The sequence below is a fragment of the Micrasema longulum genome, unplaced genomic scaffold (genome assembly GCF_059751315.1).
Source record: "Micrasema longulum isolate JH-2025_06_02 unplaced genomic scaffold, ASM5975131v1 h1tg001128l, whole genome shotgun sequence".
In the NCBI taxonomy this organism is placed as follows: Eukaryota; Metazoa; Arthropoda; class Insecta; order Trichoptera; family Brachycentridae; genus Micrasema; species Micrasema longulum.
The window spans coordinates 196,293-213,176 of NW_028278316.1; the positions used below are offsets into that span (position 1 = coordinate 196,293).

Consider the following 16,884-nt stretch of genomic DNA (forward strand, 5'->3'; position numbering starts at 1 on the left):
TGTATACATCTTTTCCATTTCTTATCTTTTACATTTGTTATATTTAACATAATTTAATTTTGATGTGTGCATGGGTGTCCTACACTAATGTACAAAGAAATTGTAAATATGTGTTGTACATACTGTTTGTTTACCCAATAAAATAAATAAATCTAAAATAATTTTGTTGCGCCCAGGCTGATAATGAATAGGTTTCTGTGTGTGAAATAGGCCCAGAAGCTTTCCACTCGATAGCTGCTCTTAGGTAAAATTTCTGAATAAGGAAATCAAGTCCGCCTCGTGTAGTGATTAGCGCTTTCGCCTACCGCTCTTGAGGTCCTGGGTACGATTCCTAGCAGGGTGAACGTGAAATATGGTTTCAACTGAAACATTTTATTGTTCCTGGAATGACACTTGAAGCGTAGAAGTACCTGCATGTGACAGGTGATCAAAATATGCTGAATTTGGTTTACACATGCAGTGCCCTATGGGTGCGGAAAGGGGAATGATGATAACGATATAATGATTAGGTAATACAGTGCATATAAATACGCAAATACACAAATACGGATGGAATTAGACATGGCAGTATTCAAAATATTAAAACCCTGAAATCTACAATTGTTTTGTTTTTTTTATTTATTTAAATAAAAATTACACATGATTATTTACATAAACATTAAAAATTACTCTTAATAACTATTAATAACCTAAAATAAAATTTCAACCATCTTTGAAAAGTTTTTTAATCTAGAAGAGAAGAATTAGTCTTAGGAGAGGAGGCATCTAGTTGGTGGCGATAACAGAGCGGATCCACGAGAGGTATTTGGCGGCGTCACTGAAGATGATGTACTCGTGCAGGTTGCACGTGTTGGTGGAGTCAGGGTCACTCAGGCTATTGGACACTATCCCGCGGAGCATCCAGCGCCCGCCCTTGCTGAGGAACATGCCGCCCCCGGAGTCCCCGTTGCAGGGCCCCGAGCCGTCTCTGTCCCCTGAAAATAAAAAAATATATCTGTGAGCCTGAGTGCTGGCTGCTGACAGTTGTGTGGGACTTGGCCAGTAAGACCCCAAAATCAGAATAATCGGACAGAAAGAAACGTGTTTCAAGATTGAACAAATTCTTCCATCTGAATTAAATTTTACAAAACTCTTTTTCAAGAATTCCAAACTATCTTTGTTTTTATCTGCCCAAAACACACAATTTCAAAGCGTTGGCGTTGCCACAAATTTATTAAACGGTAAAGCAATGGGAGAAAAATTAGCTTTACTTCAAGAACGTCTAAATATAATTTATGCACATAAAAATCCCTTAAATATAAAGAACAAAAAACGAAAACTTTAGAAGCATTCACAAGAGGTCAAGGCAATATTGTCTTGTCCCAGCATCGGAACTATTGTTCTTGAGTGAACGCACATAGTCAAAACAGTAGGACAATAGTCGCATGCGTGGCTCATGCGTGTTGTTCCCGGAGATGGGAGAGGATAATATTGTCTTGTCTATTTTATTGTCCTCGTGTGACCAGATTGAGCTAAAATTGTCAAAAATGAAAAATGCTTATATCGAATAGGCGTAATTGGGAAAAGAGTGGGCATTACCAGCGCAGAGCGTGTTCTCATTTGTGAGCACTTGAAACTCCGGTCGCGAGGCGCGGCATGTGTCAGTAGCGACTATCGTCACATCAGCTCGGCGCGGCTCCGGAGTAGCGCGCAGCCCATTCTCATCCCTTCCCCATCCGACCACCTGCAACACAAGACGGTTGTTAGTCCTCGCATCTACGTCTCGGCAGCTGGCCTCGTATCTATGTAGGTCTAGCTTACAACTACTCACCACTCCCTTCTGTCCTACAACCCTACTGAGGTCTACATCTCCCTCCCACAGGCAAACAGCAGTGATGTACTGATTGTAGGTGAGCGCTCTGCTCAGGACAAGGATGGATATGTCTTTATTCAGCACCTGCGAAGATAATGAAAAACAGTTTAGTACGAATGCTCCATAACGATAATGTCTGTTACGGGAGAAGAAATCAGCAGTTCACAATAGACTGATATTTTCACTTCACCCGGTACTGACACACTAATAATAGTATTAATAAAAAGAAAGTGAAGAAAATCCAATAAATACTTTAAGATAGACATGTCAAAAGTCGGAATAATTGGCACGAGTGAATGATCAGATGTATGGATGAAGAGGAAGTGAGGAACACTCAACCTTCACCACCATATTGTGTAACTAACCTGAGTACCGTTGAAGTCTGGATGGAGGAAGACCTTAGACACGGAGAGAGTGCGAGCATTCTCGTCTGTCCAGTCCTGCAAGTTGAACACACCAGCCTTCACCACCATCTCGTGGACCTTGACGGGACGGTTCCCCTTTGAGTGGACGCAGTGTGCCGCTACAAGGGTATAAACCATATATTGAATAACCACTTTTTCTTATTCCTGTTTCAGAGATAAGCTAGCGGATTAAAGTAATTAATGTTGATGATTGAGTTTCAGTATCAATTATAAAATGATAAAAATGAACTACTTTAAACTACGTCACAGGTTCTTTAGAATCAACCAACTATAGTGTTATGATAGATTTCCTGTTTCCAACTCACCAATCAGCAGAACTCACCGACTAGAACTTGTGACGTCACCGGTAGAGTAATTTCAAAATTACGATAATATAGAAATTATAATGGACTCAGTATTTATGTAGACATTTTTAACTGCACGTTGCATTTGTACAGAATTTTTTTTAATGGGGTCGATTATTTGGGATAGTTGCTGAATGTCCATTTTGAGTGGTTTATGCTATGTATATGTGCCGCATGTAATGTATATGTTTGTGTATGTTTTATACGTGCGTTCATGTGTGTGCGTGGATGGCTCGGAGTGTACATTCGGTATTTTTATTTATTTTAATTGATTACCTCCATGGAAAACGCAAATGTTAACAATTATTCTTTTCTTACATAAAATTCTTTTTTTTTTTTTTTTTGTCACATATAATGTTTATATCTTTTGCAGAATTTACAAAAACTTAATTGGTCTTTTTATGTTAAAAAATTGTTGTTTTTAATACTTATTATGTATGACTAAATGTTTTCTGAATAAAATAAAATATATAATACGAGAGAAAAGCTCTTTTGGGTTTTTTCCTCGTACCGTACGTCAAAGCTGGCACTTGTCAATTTAAAAAAGAAAAAAAAAACAATTACCTGTCACGATATGTCTGTTGGAAACGATAGAGCCAGCGCAGACGAACTCCAAGGACGAAACCTTTTTAACAAAGATGGCCACCAGCCACGGCCACTCTCCTCTGGAGGTCGCTTCACCCCCCACAATCAGGGGGTTGGACACCTGGCTCGGCACTCCGCACTTTGTCGTCCTGAAGACAAGAAAGTACCAACAATATAAGTGACAACGAACCATCGTCTACGTCAAATAAACTGGTTATATCATCCAAATAATCTAAACTTACTCTGGTGTTCGTTGAGTAGTCCTCTCCGGAACATTATTTTTGTTGTTATCGATTTTTACCGGTCGTGCAAAATCATCCGGGTTCGGTCTTTTGTTATACACGACGAAAAAGTTCTGGCCATCTCCGGTAGGCTTGAGCGCGACAGTTTCGTTATTATAAAACCCTGTACCGCCGTCAACATTCACGATGATCGGGTTGTTTCCATCGTAGGGGTTTCTCGGCTCTTCTCCGGTGACCTCGTATCCCGGATAGCTGTTTCCCGGCGGGGCCGTGACGGGGTGAACGTAGCTGGGCGGGTTGTACCCGCCGGTCGGCCGGGTGTAGACGTCTCCCGGCCGGGAGTAGCCGCCTCCGGGGTGAGCGTAGTTTTCTCCCGGCTGACTGTAGCTGTTCCCGGGCCGATTGAACCCGTTCAGCCCGTGAGCGAAACCTTCACCGGAATGCCCGAAACTGTTGGTGGGAAGTGTCGGAACTCGCCGATTCCCAGTGGACAGCGTGTGATCCAAGTTGATAGAAGTCACGAAGGCCGCGCGGTCTGGAAACAAGATAAAAGGGTACAAAATCGAAATACGAAAAGTGCGTACCTATAAGTGATTAATGTGTGTGCATTTAATTACAAATATTATATGGTATTAGTTGTTTCTGCATGACTTATGGAAGATAATAAACTACACCGACTGCAAGTTTTGTAAAACTTTTAGCATTCGTGTATTGATATAATATGTACATTTGTACATAATTGCTCGAATTCGTTTCTGAAATGACATACAAACCTCTAATGATTTTAAAATATGAGGTTTTACGCAAAATACAATTTGGTGAAACTAAAATAAGTACATTTTTACTAGAATCGCGTCATATCCGCTGGACAATGGCCGTTTTTTGAATTGTGATTTTTTGTATCAAAAAGAAAAACAATTCAACAGATCGTCGGTACTCTTGAAAAAACTTTCAGATTTAATTCTGGATGAATTTTGGATTTTTGTTCAAGACGAATACTTAGCTCTCTCCACAAGGGCACTGAAAATTTTATTACAATTTTCAATTTCATATTTGTGTGAGCTAGGTTTCTCGACATTAACCAATATTAAAACGAAGAAACGCGAAAGACTTAGCAATTTGTATGAAGGTATGAGAGTGGCTATATAAAATACTAGACCGAATATCGCTGAAATTTGTAAAAGCCGGCAATATCAGGTGTCACATTAAATCATTTTCACCGCAAAAGGTTTCATTGGAGTATTTATGTTTTTATGTATTTTTTTAATTAATGTAATTTTTTACTTGTCTGTAATTAAATAATCAGTTTTATTTTTAATAAAAGTTATCTTTGTATGTTTTTTTAATCTTCAGTTTTGGTGAACCGCGAATTTTCCTTACCGTCAAAAGTGCTCCCTGACTTCAAAAAGGTTCAGAACCACTGTTTTAGACAATTAAACCAAAATGATTAGTCATATGTACACGGGATTATCAGCTTAACAACGAAATCTCCGTTTTGGTCTGGGTTGGTTTTCTGAACGCTTTCGCGAGCGTAGAGAACGCTTAGCGCGTATTTACGTGCTAAATACGCGCCAAGCAAGCGTTATCTGCGCTCACGAAAGCGTTCAGAATACCAACCCAGACCAAAACAGAGATTTCGTTGTTTTGCTGACAATACCGAGTACTATGACTTACCATTTTGGTTATTTTTCAATAAAAAAATTATTTCGTCTCATGACGACGAAAAAACTGCTTGTTTTATTGAAAGATCAACTAAAGTATACATTTAAATGTATTAAAATGAAATATTTCTGTAAAATTATTGTAAGCTAAGCGACGCGACAATGTGGAACTTCAGCCCTACGGGAAATTGGATACAAAAAATGTTTTTTAGCGCGCGGTAAAAATTAGAGCATTAAATTAAAATGTACGGCAAAATTTCTTGAAAATATACGAAAAAAATAATAATCTATATTTTATTAAAAACGCACTACTTTGAATGACGTCACTGGTTAATATGAACCATCCAATGATATGAGATCGTTGAAGGATATCCGGTTTGGTCACCGTAAACGAAACAATCGGAAGAACTGTCATAGAACTTTTTCCTCTTTCCGCTTTTTCCTTTTTCCCATTGAGTAATAGTTTTGATTTAAGGTAATTTATAAACAAATACATTTATTTCTATTTTTATATATTTTTAACTTTTTTTCTTTTTTTTTTCTATTGAATATGTTCTGTAACTTGAATTATAAAAATAAAACTTTTATTTTATTGGTTGGTTGGAAGAAATTGCCATTTGGCAATAAGCCCGCCAATGTACAAATAACATTATGTACAAAAAGTTAAATAAATAAAAACAACCTCTGACGTCACACGCGGAGTTATTTCAGAAATACAAAACTGTAAAAAATCATAAATTTCAAAACACATTCCCAATATGTAACAATTTTTTTTTTTTTTTTAATTTAATTTATGGGAAGATTGCGAAATGAAATTGATGTAAAAAGTAGTGTTCCTATATATAAACTATCATTATATCCACACATAAATTACTGTTCTTCTATTCTTTTTTTATGTAATGAAGGAGAAATTAAAAATATACAAATTCTTCAAAATAAGGCGATGAGGATTATACTCAAAAAAAAAATCTATTTTAATGCAGAAAGAATGCATAAAGAAATTGGCTTGCTCACAGTAAAGCAGCAAATGAAATATAATGTAGCAATGTTTATGCATAAAATAATTAAAGGGATGAATAAAATAAAAACAATTGTAAAATTTAACCAACAATGTCATACATATGAAACAAGGGATAAAAAAATATAAGATTACCAATGAGGAGAAAAACAGAATCTCAAAACTCATTGTACAAGGGATTGAAGCTGTACAATGAGTTACCCAAAGAAATAAAGAAGATAGAAAAGATCAAAATACTTATTTCAAATTAATTTGAAAAAATATGTTTTTGAGAAATTTTGATAAAAAAATTGTAACGTTATTAAAAGTTTATATTAGTTCTAAGATGTTATGAACTAACTTACACTGTTTACCCAATAAAATACATTTTTTTTATTTTGTCTTAAAATAGTACAAACATAATAAATAAATGTCCTAATATTAACTTATATCTAATTTTTAATAAGTATTTTGATTATTTTATGGCCCATTTCACATGTATTCTGCCAATCTGCTCAGCCCAACTTTACTAAGTTTGGGTGCGCGCATACTTAATCATATTTTTTTTCTTTAGCTTTTAGAAAATTTCGACAAAGTAATTCACGAAGAGATAAGTCGGCCTCATGGTGTACCGGTTGGTGCGTTTACGTACCAATAAACAAATAATATAATACGATTAAGGTCGATTCCACCGTGTGTTATTTAACGGGCCGGGTGGATTTTTGCTGTGGTGTTAAAATGGCCAATAGTTAAAACGCATGTAGATCCAATAAAAAAATAGGTGGTCGTTTTTTGAACGAAATTTATTGATAGTAATAATAATATTAACGATAGCAATAAACAATGCCAGATGTGCTAAAGGTGATCCGTCCCATCCCGGACTGAGACTACGAAATTCGATAAGCTTTTTTATAATTAAAGATCTTTGATTCGTTTAAGTAGAATTCCTTTGTAAGAGTTTTATATCCGTTTTGAGATAATTGGTTTTCACACCGGTCGCGGTGTGTCTGCTGTGGGCTGTGGCCCGTCAGGGTCAGGGTAAATAGATTTTGCAACATTATTTGGTACTTCCTTATTATCGACACCAAATGGCTTTTGTTTTCAAACAAATAAGCATTTTACTATTAGTATTTTGCCCATCCACCGCGCTGGGGCGCGCGTGACCTAAGTACGTACACCGTTTACGTCCTTAGGTCTGCATTTCGAGCCATTACATAGACCCCTGCCAGTTTTCCTTATATTCTTCTGCAGTCAGGTTTCTCGTGACTCGTGACCGAGGGTCGTGTTCTCCAAAGGTTGAAACATGCACCGAACTTCTCCGCGCCTCTCTATCTCCAGAAAGGTGGACCGCCTCCGCGAGGGAAGAATTGCCAGACTCCTTAGCCTGATCGGGCCGGTCCATCTCATAGGGAATCAAACCCTCAGTCTTCTTCCAAACACGCTGCCCAGCATGACAGTCCTCTCGAGGCTCGTACATTCTCGTCTCGAGAAACGCCGAAGAAACGTAGAATACTTCGTGTACGTAATTTTATCATAAGTCGATATCTTTGTGTTTATTTGTAGTTTTTTGTGTATGGACAAAATCGTTCTTCTTTCTGTCCATAATATCTTATAAATTATATTGCTATAAAATTCATAGAATTAAGAATAGTCCAGAAACCAGATACGAGCATCAAACAGAAGGCGACTAAACTACTCATAAATGAGTTTACACAGATTGTCGAATAAATCAAAAGGGACATTTCGTTAGTGTTGCCATGATAGTAAATTTTTTTTACCCTACTTTGCTCATCTAATGAGAGAACTAATGAAAATTGGACCTCAGATTAAACATCTCCGTGGTGGACATTTGACCGACATCATCTTTAAAACATTAAATATTATTTGACATGATAAAAAAATATCCGTTTTATGTCAAATAAAATTTGTTTTATATTTTAAGTTCAAAGTTCATTAATTCAATACCTCTTATTAAATGACCCTTTACTTATCTACTCTGTTGTGTCAATCAATATTTCCGCGTGCACAATAAAATTTTAGAGAAATTAACAGATTGCTTTTTTTTTTACATTACAGTTGTGTTATGATTATATTTTTTCCCGTCATGCAACATTACGAATGCGCGCGGTGAAAGTGGGGCATAGTGGGGGGATTTTGGACACAGTTCGATGAATTCAAATATGATTCCACGCTCCTTCTGGACTCTTCTTAATTCTATGATAAAATGATTATAAAACTAATGTCTTCTTCATATTAAATATAATTTATTTTGTTTTGAGTATAGGTATAAACCAGCTAATGATAGATCACGAGCGCTGTAAATGCCTAGACTTCCATAATCTCAACAGCTTCATCTTTGTTCATCGTTCCCGTCACGGAAAAATCCATAATTTCCCTACAAAGATTTGGATGTACCAAAAACATTGTTGACAAAAAAGACTAGGATTTCTGTTGCCGTAATATTATGCAGATAGATGTATCGTAAGTCGTAAATAATGAGAAGCTATTTTCATTCTAGCTGTCATGACGATTCGATATTCGACAGGAATTTTTAAGTGGGTATGCATTAAAATAATAAATATGTTTCATTTTACGTAAAAAGTCAAATCAAAACAGGTATTAAATACACTCAAATTATGATCGCCGTAGTAATTTAGTACCTAAATGTCGATAGTACATGTATTCATATCTTAATTAATTCAAGAAAAATCAATATTCATTAAAAGAGAAGCTTACATATATTAAATCTTAGTTCTTAGACGTTTTTTGGTGGCCATTTTAAAATGTTAACGTACTTATTGCAGGTAGACTTTATTTTATTAAACAATTTAATAGTGAATACAAACGAAGAATTCTGAAACTTGATTGTAAGAAGTCCCCAGGTCCAGACAATATTCCTAATATTTTCATGGTTAAATGTGTAGATGCTCTAATTGTTCCCCTTTCTAAATTGTTTGATAGTTCGCTATCATCAGGACGCTTTCCAAAGTCTTGGAACAAATCCTACCTTACTCCTATTTTTAAGAAGGGCGACAGAGGCGATGTATTAAACTATCGTTCAATTTCTATTTTACCTGCATTACTAAAACTTTTTGAGTCACTTGTGTTAGAAGTTATCCATCCTGAATTATCTAAAGTGATATCAACTCCCCAACATGGGTTTGTTCAAGGTAGGTCAACAATATCCAATTTATTAATTTACAAAAACTTTATTGTCAAAGGCATGAGACAAGTGGATTCCAGATCGATTCCATCTACACTGACTTCAGTACGGCTTTTGACTGAGTTTCCCATCAAATTCTTCTTGAGAAGCTAAAGGCTATGGGGATTGCTGGTATTTTTTAAAGCTGGATAGACAGCTATCTATCTGATCGAGTTCTTTGTGTTAAAATTAAAGGTCCTAATCCTTCTTCATTTATTGCCAAGAGCGGTGTTCCACAGGGATCTCATTTGGGCCCTATTTTATTTCTTTTATTCATTAACGATATTGTTAATATATTCCACGATGTCAAAATACTCCAATTCGCTGATGATCTCATGATCTTCAGACTTATTCAAACTCCTTTTGACTGTTCGATTATTCAAAGAAATTTGGATAATCTTAAGGCCTGGTGCAAAAGAAATTCTCTTTTTCTTAACGTGGATAAGTGTCATGTAATGCGGTTTTCTCGAATTAAAAATCCAATGGCTTTTCAATATAGCATCAGTAATACGACATTAACTCTTGTAAAGAAAATAAATGATCTAGGCGTCATCTTTGATGATAAATTAAATTTTGTTCCCTGTATTAATAAGATGGTTAATAGAGTCACAAAAACCCTAGGATTTGTTATCAGAATAACAAGAGAGTTTAAGTCTGTTGATGCATTAAAAATATTATACATGACATAGTAAGAAACCAGTTAGAATATGGGTCCGCAGTTTGGTCTCCTCATTATGTTACCCATATAAACAGTGTGGAGAAGGTCCAACACAAAGTTGTAAGATTTATAAATTTCAAATTAAACATTCCAATTAAAAAGCTCAACTAAAAAGGTTTAATGAAGCAGTTAAAATTAATATGTTTTAGTGATAGAAGGGAAATTTCAGATTTAGAGCCGCTTTTCAAGTTATTTAATAATGTTCTTGACATTCCCGAACTTTTAAATTGTGTGCATTTTTGTGTGAGACAGTGTGGGACGAGAAAAAATACTTCTTTTGCTGTTGATTTGCACAGTTCAAACTATGCCAAATACTCACTTATTCCACGGTTTCACGTGTTAGCAAACAAACATGGAAACTTAGATTTATTTCATTTATCTTTATACCAATTAAAATCATTACTTGTTAATCAATTCTTTTCTAAATTATAAAAATGTACTAAGTGTTATACTTGTTTTCGGTTTATGCCATGATACATCGCCTCTGTTACTTCAATACTTTTTTATTTAAACCCTTTATTTATTGTTAATTTGCTGCATACCTATGTAAAAATTTCTCATTTAATTTTTCTTTATTATTTCCTTATTTTCTGCTGATTTTAGTTTATGTATCTTTATTTTTTATACTGTGTTCAGGTGTTTTGTTTTATTATTATTGTTTTTAAATATTATTTTATACTATGTTAAAGGCGTAAGCCGTCGAAATAAATAATTAAATAAATACTTGTTATCCGTTTCTGCGAAATTCAAATTCTAAATAATCTTTTAGAAACGATTAGGTCGAACATAGTTCATTTTAATTTTACCTTTTGCGTAAACAAATAACCAGACATATTGAATTATTTCTACGTTTTCTCTGTCAAAATTTTACAAAAGTGTTCAAAATGTAGACAGATTTAAATATTATTATATCGCATTCAATAATAAATATTGTGTTTTTCTCACAAAAACCAAGTGATCCTTCTAGAAAGCAATGCCGCCATCTAGGGGCCATCATGTAGCGGTGGGTGACGTCATTAAAACGTTGTACGTGCAAAGTACAAACCAATTTATAGCACTGGTTTCCTAGACGTAATCTAAAAATATCTCCGTCATTTAAATTTTGTCAACAAATAATAAATACCGAAATAACGAATTGTAATCAAAAATTAAATAATGTGTTCAAAGGAATTTAAAAACATTATCTTGAAAAATAATTTAGAGGTAAATTTATTTTTCTAATAATAATACCTGTTATTTCTGTCTCGCCGCGTTGCGCGTGCCACACAGGGTAGTAAGTAAAAAAAGGTCAATACATCTTTCGAACTATTCAATGAGGAAGTTCAGCCTTACGGGAAAAAAATGTTTTCTTACGCGCGGTAAAAATTAGAGCATTAAATTGTACTGCAAAGTTTCTTGAAAATGTGTGTAAAAAATGTTATCATGAAAACGAACTACTTTAAACAACGTCATAAATCATATGAATCAACCAATGATAAGACAGTTGTGAAATATTTCCAGTTTGCGGTAGGTACGTCAACGGACCAATAGGCAGAACTGACTGAGAAAAAGCGAAAGAGAACCTGAGACGTCACACGCGGAGTAGTTTCAGAAATACAAAACATTAAAAAATCATAGCGCCGATAATACAATAGACAATTTTTTTGGCTTGGTTATAATTAGAAAAAAAAAACACTGAACTTCCTCATTGAAGTCTCAATTTTTATCGATTTAAACATTCGTTTAAGTATCCGTTCTTACAGTTTTAGCTTAAGGGGATTAAATTACTGGGATAGCAATTCGCCCCGTATAAGCAGATAATCATACCAAAAACCGGGTCTTTTGCATTGTTCGTATGTGACAGATGGGCCTGATAGATGGTGCCAGTAGGTACTTTCTATACCAGTGGTACCTACACAAAACTAATGTTAAATATAAAGTCCATCAGATTCCAATATTAAAATAAAATATAATTGGATATGAAAACCCGGAAAAAATACAACGTTAATTACATTGACGACTAAAATGTGTTCGTAAATTAGCGAATTTAAAACCCGTGTACCGGGAAAAGCAATCTTGCGAAAGTTGATATTGGTCGACCGGTTTTATTTTCCATACACGCAAAGTTGCTCATTTGATAATGAGCATTATTATTCGGAATATTTGTTTAAATCGTCAAATTAAGTCGAAGATTTAGGTTTTTCTGAAATTATTTAGGTAGATATAATATTTGCGCAATTAATTCATTATTTCACTCACTGTCCGCCATTCACACGCGGCGAGTCCGAAATTAACACAGAAATCTCAGAAGTATGTTTAAAAAAAGCATATTTATGTAAACTTCATTTAACAAACAAAATATATTTTATGCAAGTCCCATAAAGCAGTTCGTCATCGGTCATCGGGTGCTTAAACTTAAGTATTAGCATTTTACTTTAAAATCTATGGAAAACGGGCACAATGTGCAAAGTGTAAAATAAGCAATAATGAAAATAATACAATAGTAATACAAAGAGGAAGCTCAGCCTCAGCATGGGTATACAAATGTGAGGGTGTTATAAATATCCACCGAAAACGGAAAATGAGTTATTGATGCCTAAATAAACTATGCATAAAAACCTACCTACCTTAATAATAGCGTAATTTAAAGCCGTCTCTAAATCTTGCAATAAAGATTTCAGTTGTATTTCTTAATACCGCAAACTTAGCATTCTCCGTTGGCGCAGTTGGTAAGACGGCCAACTGGGAAACTGGCGTCGCGGGTTCGATTCCCGCCAGTTACAAGTAAAAAAATCCAAGAAAGATTTTTTCTCAATTGGTCTGGTGTTGCGGTGTATTTTTCATTACCTTCTTCCGTATCCCCCCTATCCCACGTGCTGACAAGCCTCTAAATAAAGGCTTAGCGGGTTATTCCTTTAAAAAAATATATCTAAAAAGTTAGTGAAGCAAATTATGCTAGAAGTATACAAAATTTATTATTAGAAATCTCACAATTCTTTTCTCAAAGTTTTTCGCAAATATCTCGGTAACTCCTTCAATGGATATTTCTGAGTCGGCTTCTAATACGAGTACCCACCCCGTGTATTCTTAAGCGCGGTAAAAATTGGATCATTAAATTATACGCCGAAGTTTCTAAAAAATGTATGAAAGAAAAAAACATTTTAATAAAAACAAACAACTCTGCATGACATCACTAGTTCTTCCGATTCAACCAATGATAAGTGAGTTGTGATATGTTTACGGTTTACGGTAAGTCAACTGTCGAATCAGCAGAACTCATCGAAAAGAAAGGGAAGAAAACTTGAGGCGTCACACGCGAAGTAATATAAAAAATACAAAACTTAAAAAAAACATAATGCCGATAATACGATACATAAAAAAAAATTTTGGCTTAGTTTAATAGTGAATTGGCTTAGTTTAATAGTGAAATGAAAAACCAATGAAAGTTCAGGAAGTCTTCATTGCTAAAAAATAATAAAATATGAAAAATACACAAATAAAATCAAAGTGTAAAAGAAAGATAATAATATGTAAATCAGTACGAAATAGATCTCTGGGAAGCCCGTTACGCAACATATATAACATTTTATTTTTAAAAATCATTTGGCAACATATTAAACATTAAAGGTATGATGTGGTCTAATGTTCTTTGGCCATATTTATTTTTAGATTAAGCCGTAATTTAACCGTTAACACAACTCTCAAATCTTGTTAAATAGTTATTAAGTTTTTTAAAAAAGCAGAATATTTGATCACCTAAAATAAGAACCGGGTTGTGATCTAGTGGTAGTGTTATGGACTCACAAACTAAAGATTCGAGATTCGTACCCCGCTCTATCTAAATTCCTATTTCACGTTAGTAATAAAAAACGGCGATAGCTATCGACATGGCCAAAACGACATACGAACTATGGACATAATGGCGTATAATTTGGAATCGACAATTAGATACAAAATTCACAAATAAACATATTTGTCATCATGGGCATGTCATCTCAGGATGCATGAGCCCGACGAGAATACATGTCATGCACCGTAACTCGGCCTCAGGGCCTCGATTATGATGGTAAGATAGTAGTATAGTTGAAGATAAATTCTCTCTAGCGATTACAAAGAGACACTACCGACCACCTGCGAGATTTGGATAGGTACATCGATATGAAACAAGGGGAAGCGTACGTCACGGTACATATATCTACGCACTGAAATGACAAAGCTTTAATATGACGTCATAGTTGAAGATAAAAGTCTCCCGACCGGCTGCTAAGATACACTACCGATCCCCCCACCATCAAGTGTTGATATAAGTACATCGGTTTATACCGACGGGTCTAGAACCCCTCGATACGTTTATCTACGCATTAAAAGTGACAAAAAAAATCCACCTAGCAATTTTTCTTTAACTACGATTTACTAAAATTTTTTATCGTTTTAATGCTGGCTCTTTTTTCTTAAAAGCCTATTGAAAATATAAGAGAGAAATAAGTAAATTTTGAAGTCGAATTAAATTCTGACGTAACAGTCAATTTCGGAAACGAGTAGCCAGATGCAAAAAATAATGTCGCTAGATTCTGCTCTATTAACATACTCGTATGTCTAGGCGTAAAAAAGTTATCACTATAAAAAATAATTAGTTATTATATTTTTTCCGTCTGTTTTACTATCTTCAAGAGCGTACGTATCGAGACGTTAAATGACACGGCTTTGCAGTCACTCGGTAGATACATATGTTATTGTTACCCGGCGGCCCCTGGCAGAGGAGGTCCCCGTTAAAGACGATGGCGGTGACGCGCGGCAGCGGACTGAAGAGCGGGAACTGGACGCGATAGCGCAGCACGCCCCCGCGCAGGATCTGCTGCAGGATCTCCGTCTCTCCGCCGAGCAGCTCGATTCTCCCCACGTAGCTCTGGAAATATTCAACAATCAGGAATATTAGAAACATTGCCGTACCGACCGAAGTGCAAAGAAAACTTCAATTAAACGGAACATGCAAGATAACAACTATAGGGTTCTTAGTCCATAATCGGTGACACACACGCGCTCAAACATTCCACCTGAAATAGTGTGATGACCGAAGAAAGCAATGTCATCATTTTCTGTAGAATCCAATTCAACATATAATGCGAATCTAACAGTATTGCAAATAAAATAGGGAGCATCGTTCTGCAGTACATTCTTCTCTCTCTCTCTCCCTGCTCTCTGGCGAAAATTCTAAAGAAACTATTGACAAAATTGTTACTGGGTATGAAACCTGGGTTTATCATTATGATTCTGAGAGTAAGCAGGAGTCCATGCAGTGGCACCGAAAAGGTACATAGCACCCAAAGAAGTTCAAAGTGACACGATCCGCAGGGAAGGTCATGGCTACAGTATTCTGTGATTCCCAGGGAATTTTGCTTATAGATAACAAGGAAAAGGGCTTCAACATCACCGAAGGATACTATTTTAGCATCCCTTATCAATCGAGGGAGGTGATCAAAGAGAAAAGTCGGGGAAATTGGCCAGAGGGATCCTGCTCCTCCACGACAATGCACCGACAATGGTGAACGAGGCTAAGTTGCTTAGGCTGCAGTTCGTGAATGCGGTTTTGCAGAAATCAATCACCCGCCGTATGGTCCAGGCCTGACACCGAGTGATTTTTTCTGTTTCCAAATCTAAAGAAACACATTCGTAGAAAACGATCTGACGACGATGACTCGTTAAAAGCGGTGATTAATGAGCATTTTGATAACAAACCGGAATCTTATTTTTTTTAGGGTTTAAATAAATTGATTGCTAGAAGTAAGAAGTGCATAGATAGATATTAAGGGTGACTATATTGAGAAACAAAAAAATATTATTTTAAGTCTTTCCTTCCTACCCATACCGAGAATATATTGAACGCCCCTCGTACATACGCCTTCACGGATTCATTCACGAGGACCAAAGGCAAAATCGTACTTAGAATTTTGTATATTTTTTTTACGAAAAAGGTAAATTTTGTATATTTTTTTAGTCAGGCGTAATTTTAGTTTTTTGTTCCCGCTGCCTTTTCTCTTGTTTTGCGTGATAAATAAATTATTGTTTTTCGGCCGCTCAGTACTATTGGTTTATAGTTCTTATTTGTATAAAATGCTATAAATGTATTATACCAGAAATCGAAATATTGACCACACGCATCAAAGCAGCATGAACAGCACTACCGCCAAGGGTTCATCGGGTGAAAGACGCGGGAGCGGGGAGTTTCCAGCCCACCAGCACCTTTTACCAAGCACATTATGAACGTGGACCTCGTTTAGAGTAACGTTATTCTTTGATTTGGTTAAATATTAAACCATTATTTTTGTTAGAATGTTGATTCTTTTGAAAATCAACGACGATTTTTTGGGATGGATGTGTCTTTTAGGTGTATATGTGATTCATGTGTGAGAACCTACTATGGGACGTCCGCAGGGCACGAATCTCGGGCTAACTTGCGATGCTTATTGGACTGGCTACACTTATACTGTACGCTACTGCTCGCTGGCTCGGCTTAGGCTGAAGGTACAGTGGCCACCACTTACGGGCATGGTTTTCGGATCTTGTCTGTGTCAACTCGGAGTGTGCGTTATTTTACCAAATGCAAATATTTTACCCATTTCTTTAACCGACTGACACGAATCTTTTATATTTTTTTACTTTATCGTAATATGTTTTAAATTTGCAACTGTATCTACTTTTAATATTATCTTTTGGTAGTATTATTATGGATAATGATGTTATTATTATTATTCTTATGCTCTCTAATTACTGCGTGTTATTAGTATATTTTCTTCTAGTTTTTTTTTAGTAAAATAATTATGTAATGTCCTCTGTCCAGGAGCTCAATCACAGATAACTATCGACATGCTAAAAAACGTG

General features: G+C 35.6%; 1 protein-coding gene across 1 annotated transcript; it reads right to left on the reverse strand.

Moving 5' to 3' along the window:
- Positions 1–595: 595 nt before the first annotated feature.
- LOC148276917 (serine protease gd-like) lies at positions 596–16,553 on the reverse strand. The gene is made up of 8 exons (XM_088233600.1): positions 16,548–16,553; positions 14,746–14,911; positions 3,449–3,983; positions 3,186–3,355; positions 2,218–2,375; positions 1,811–1,936; positions 1,579–1,723; positions 596–974 (listed from the first exon to the last, which is right to left on the reverse strand). Exons 1-8 carry the CDS (start codon positions 16,551–16,553, stop codon positions 766–768), a joined length of 1,515 nt encoding a protein of 504 aa, XP_088089726.1. The 3' UTR covers positions 596–765.
- Between the last annotated feature and the right edge of the window lie 331 nt (positions 16,554–16,884).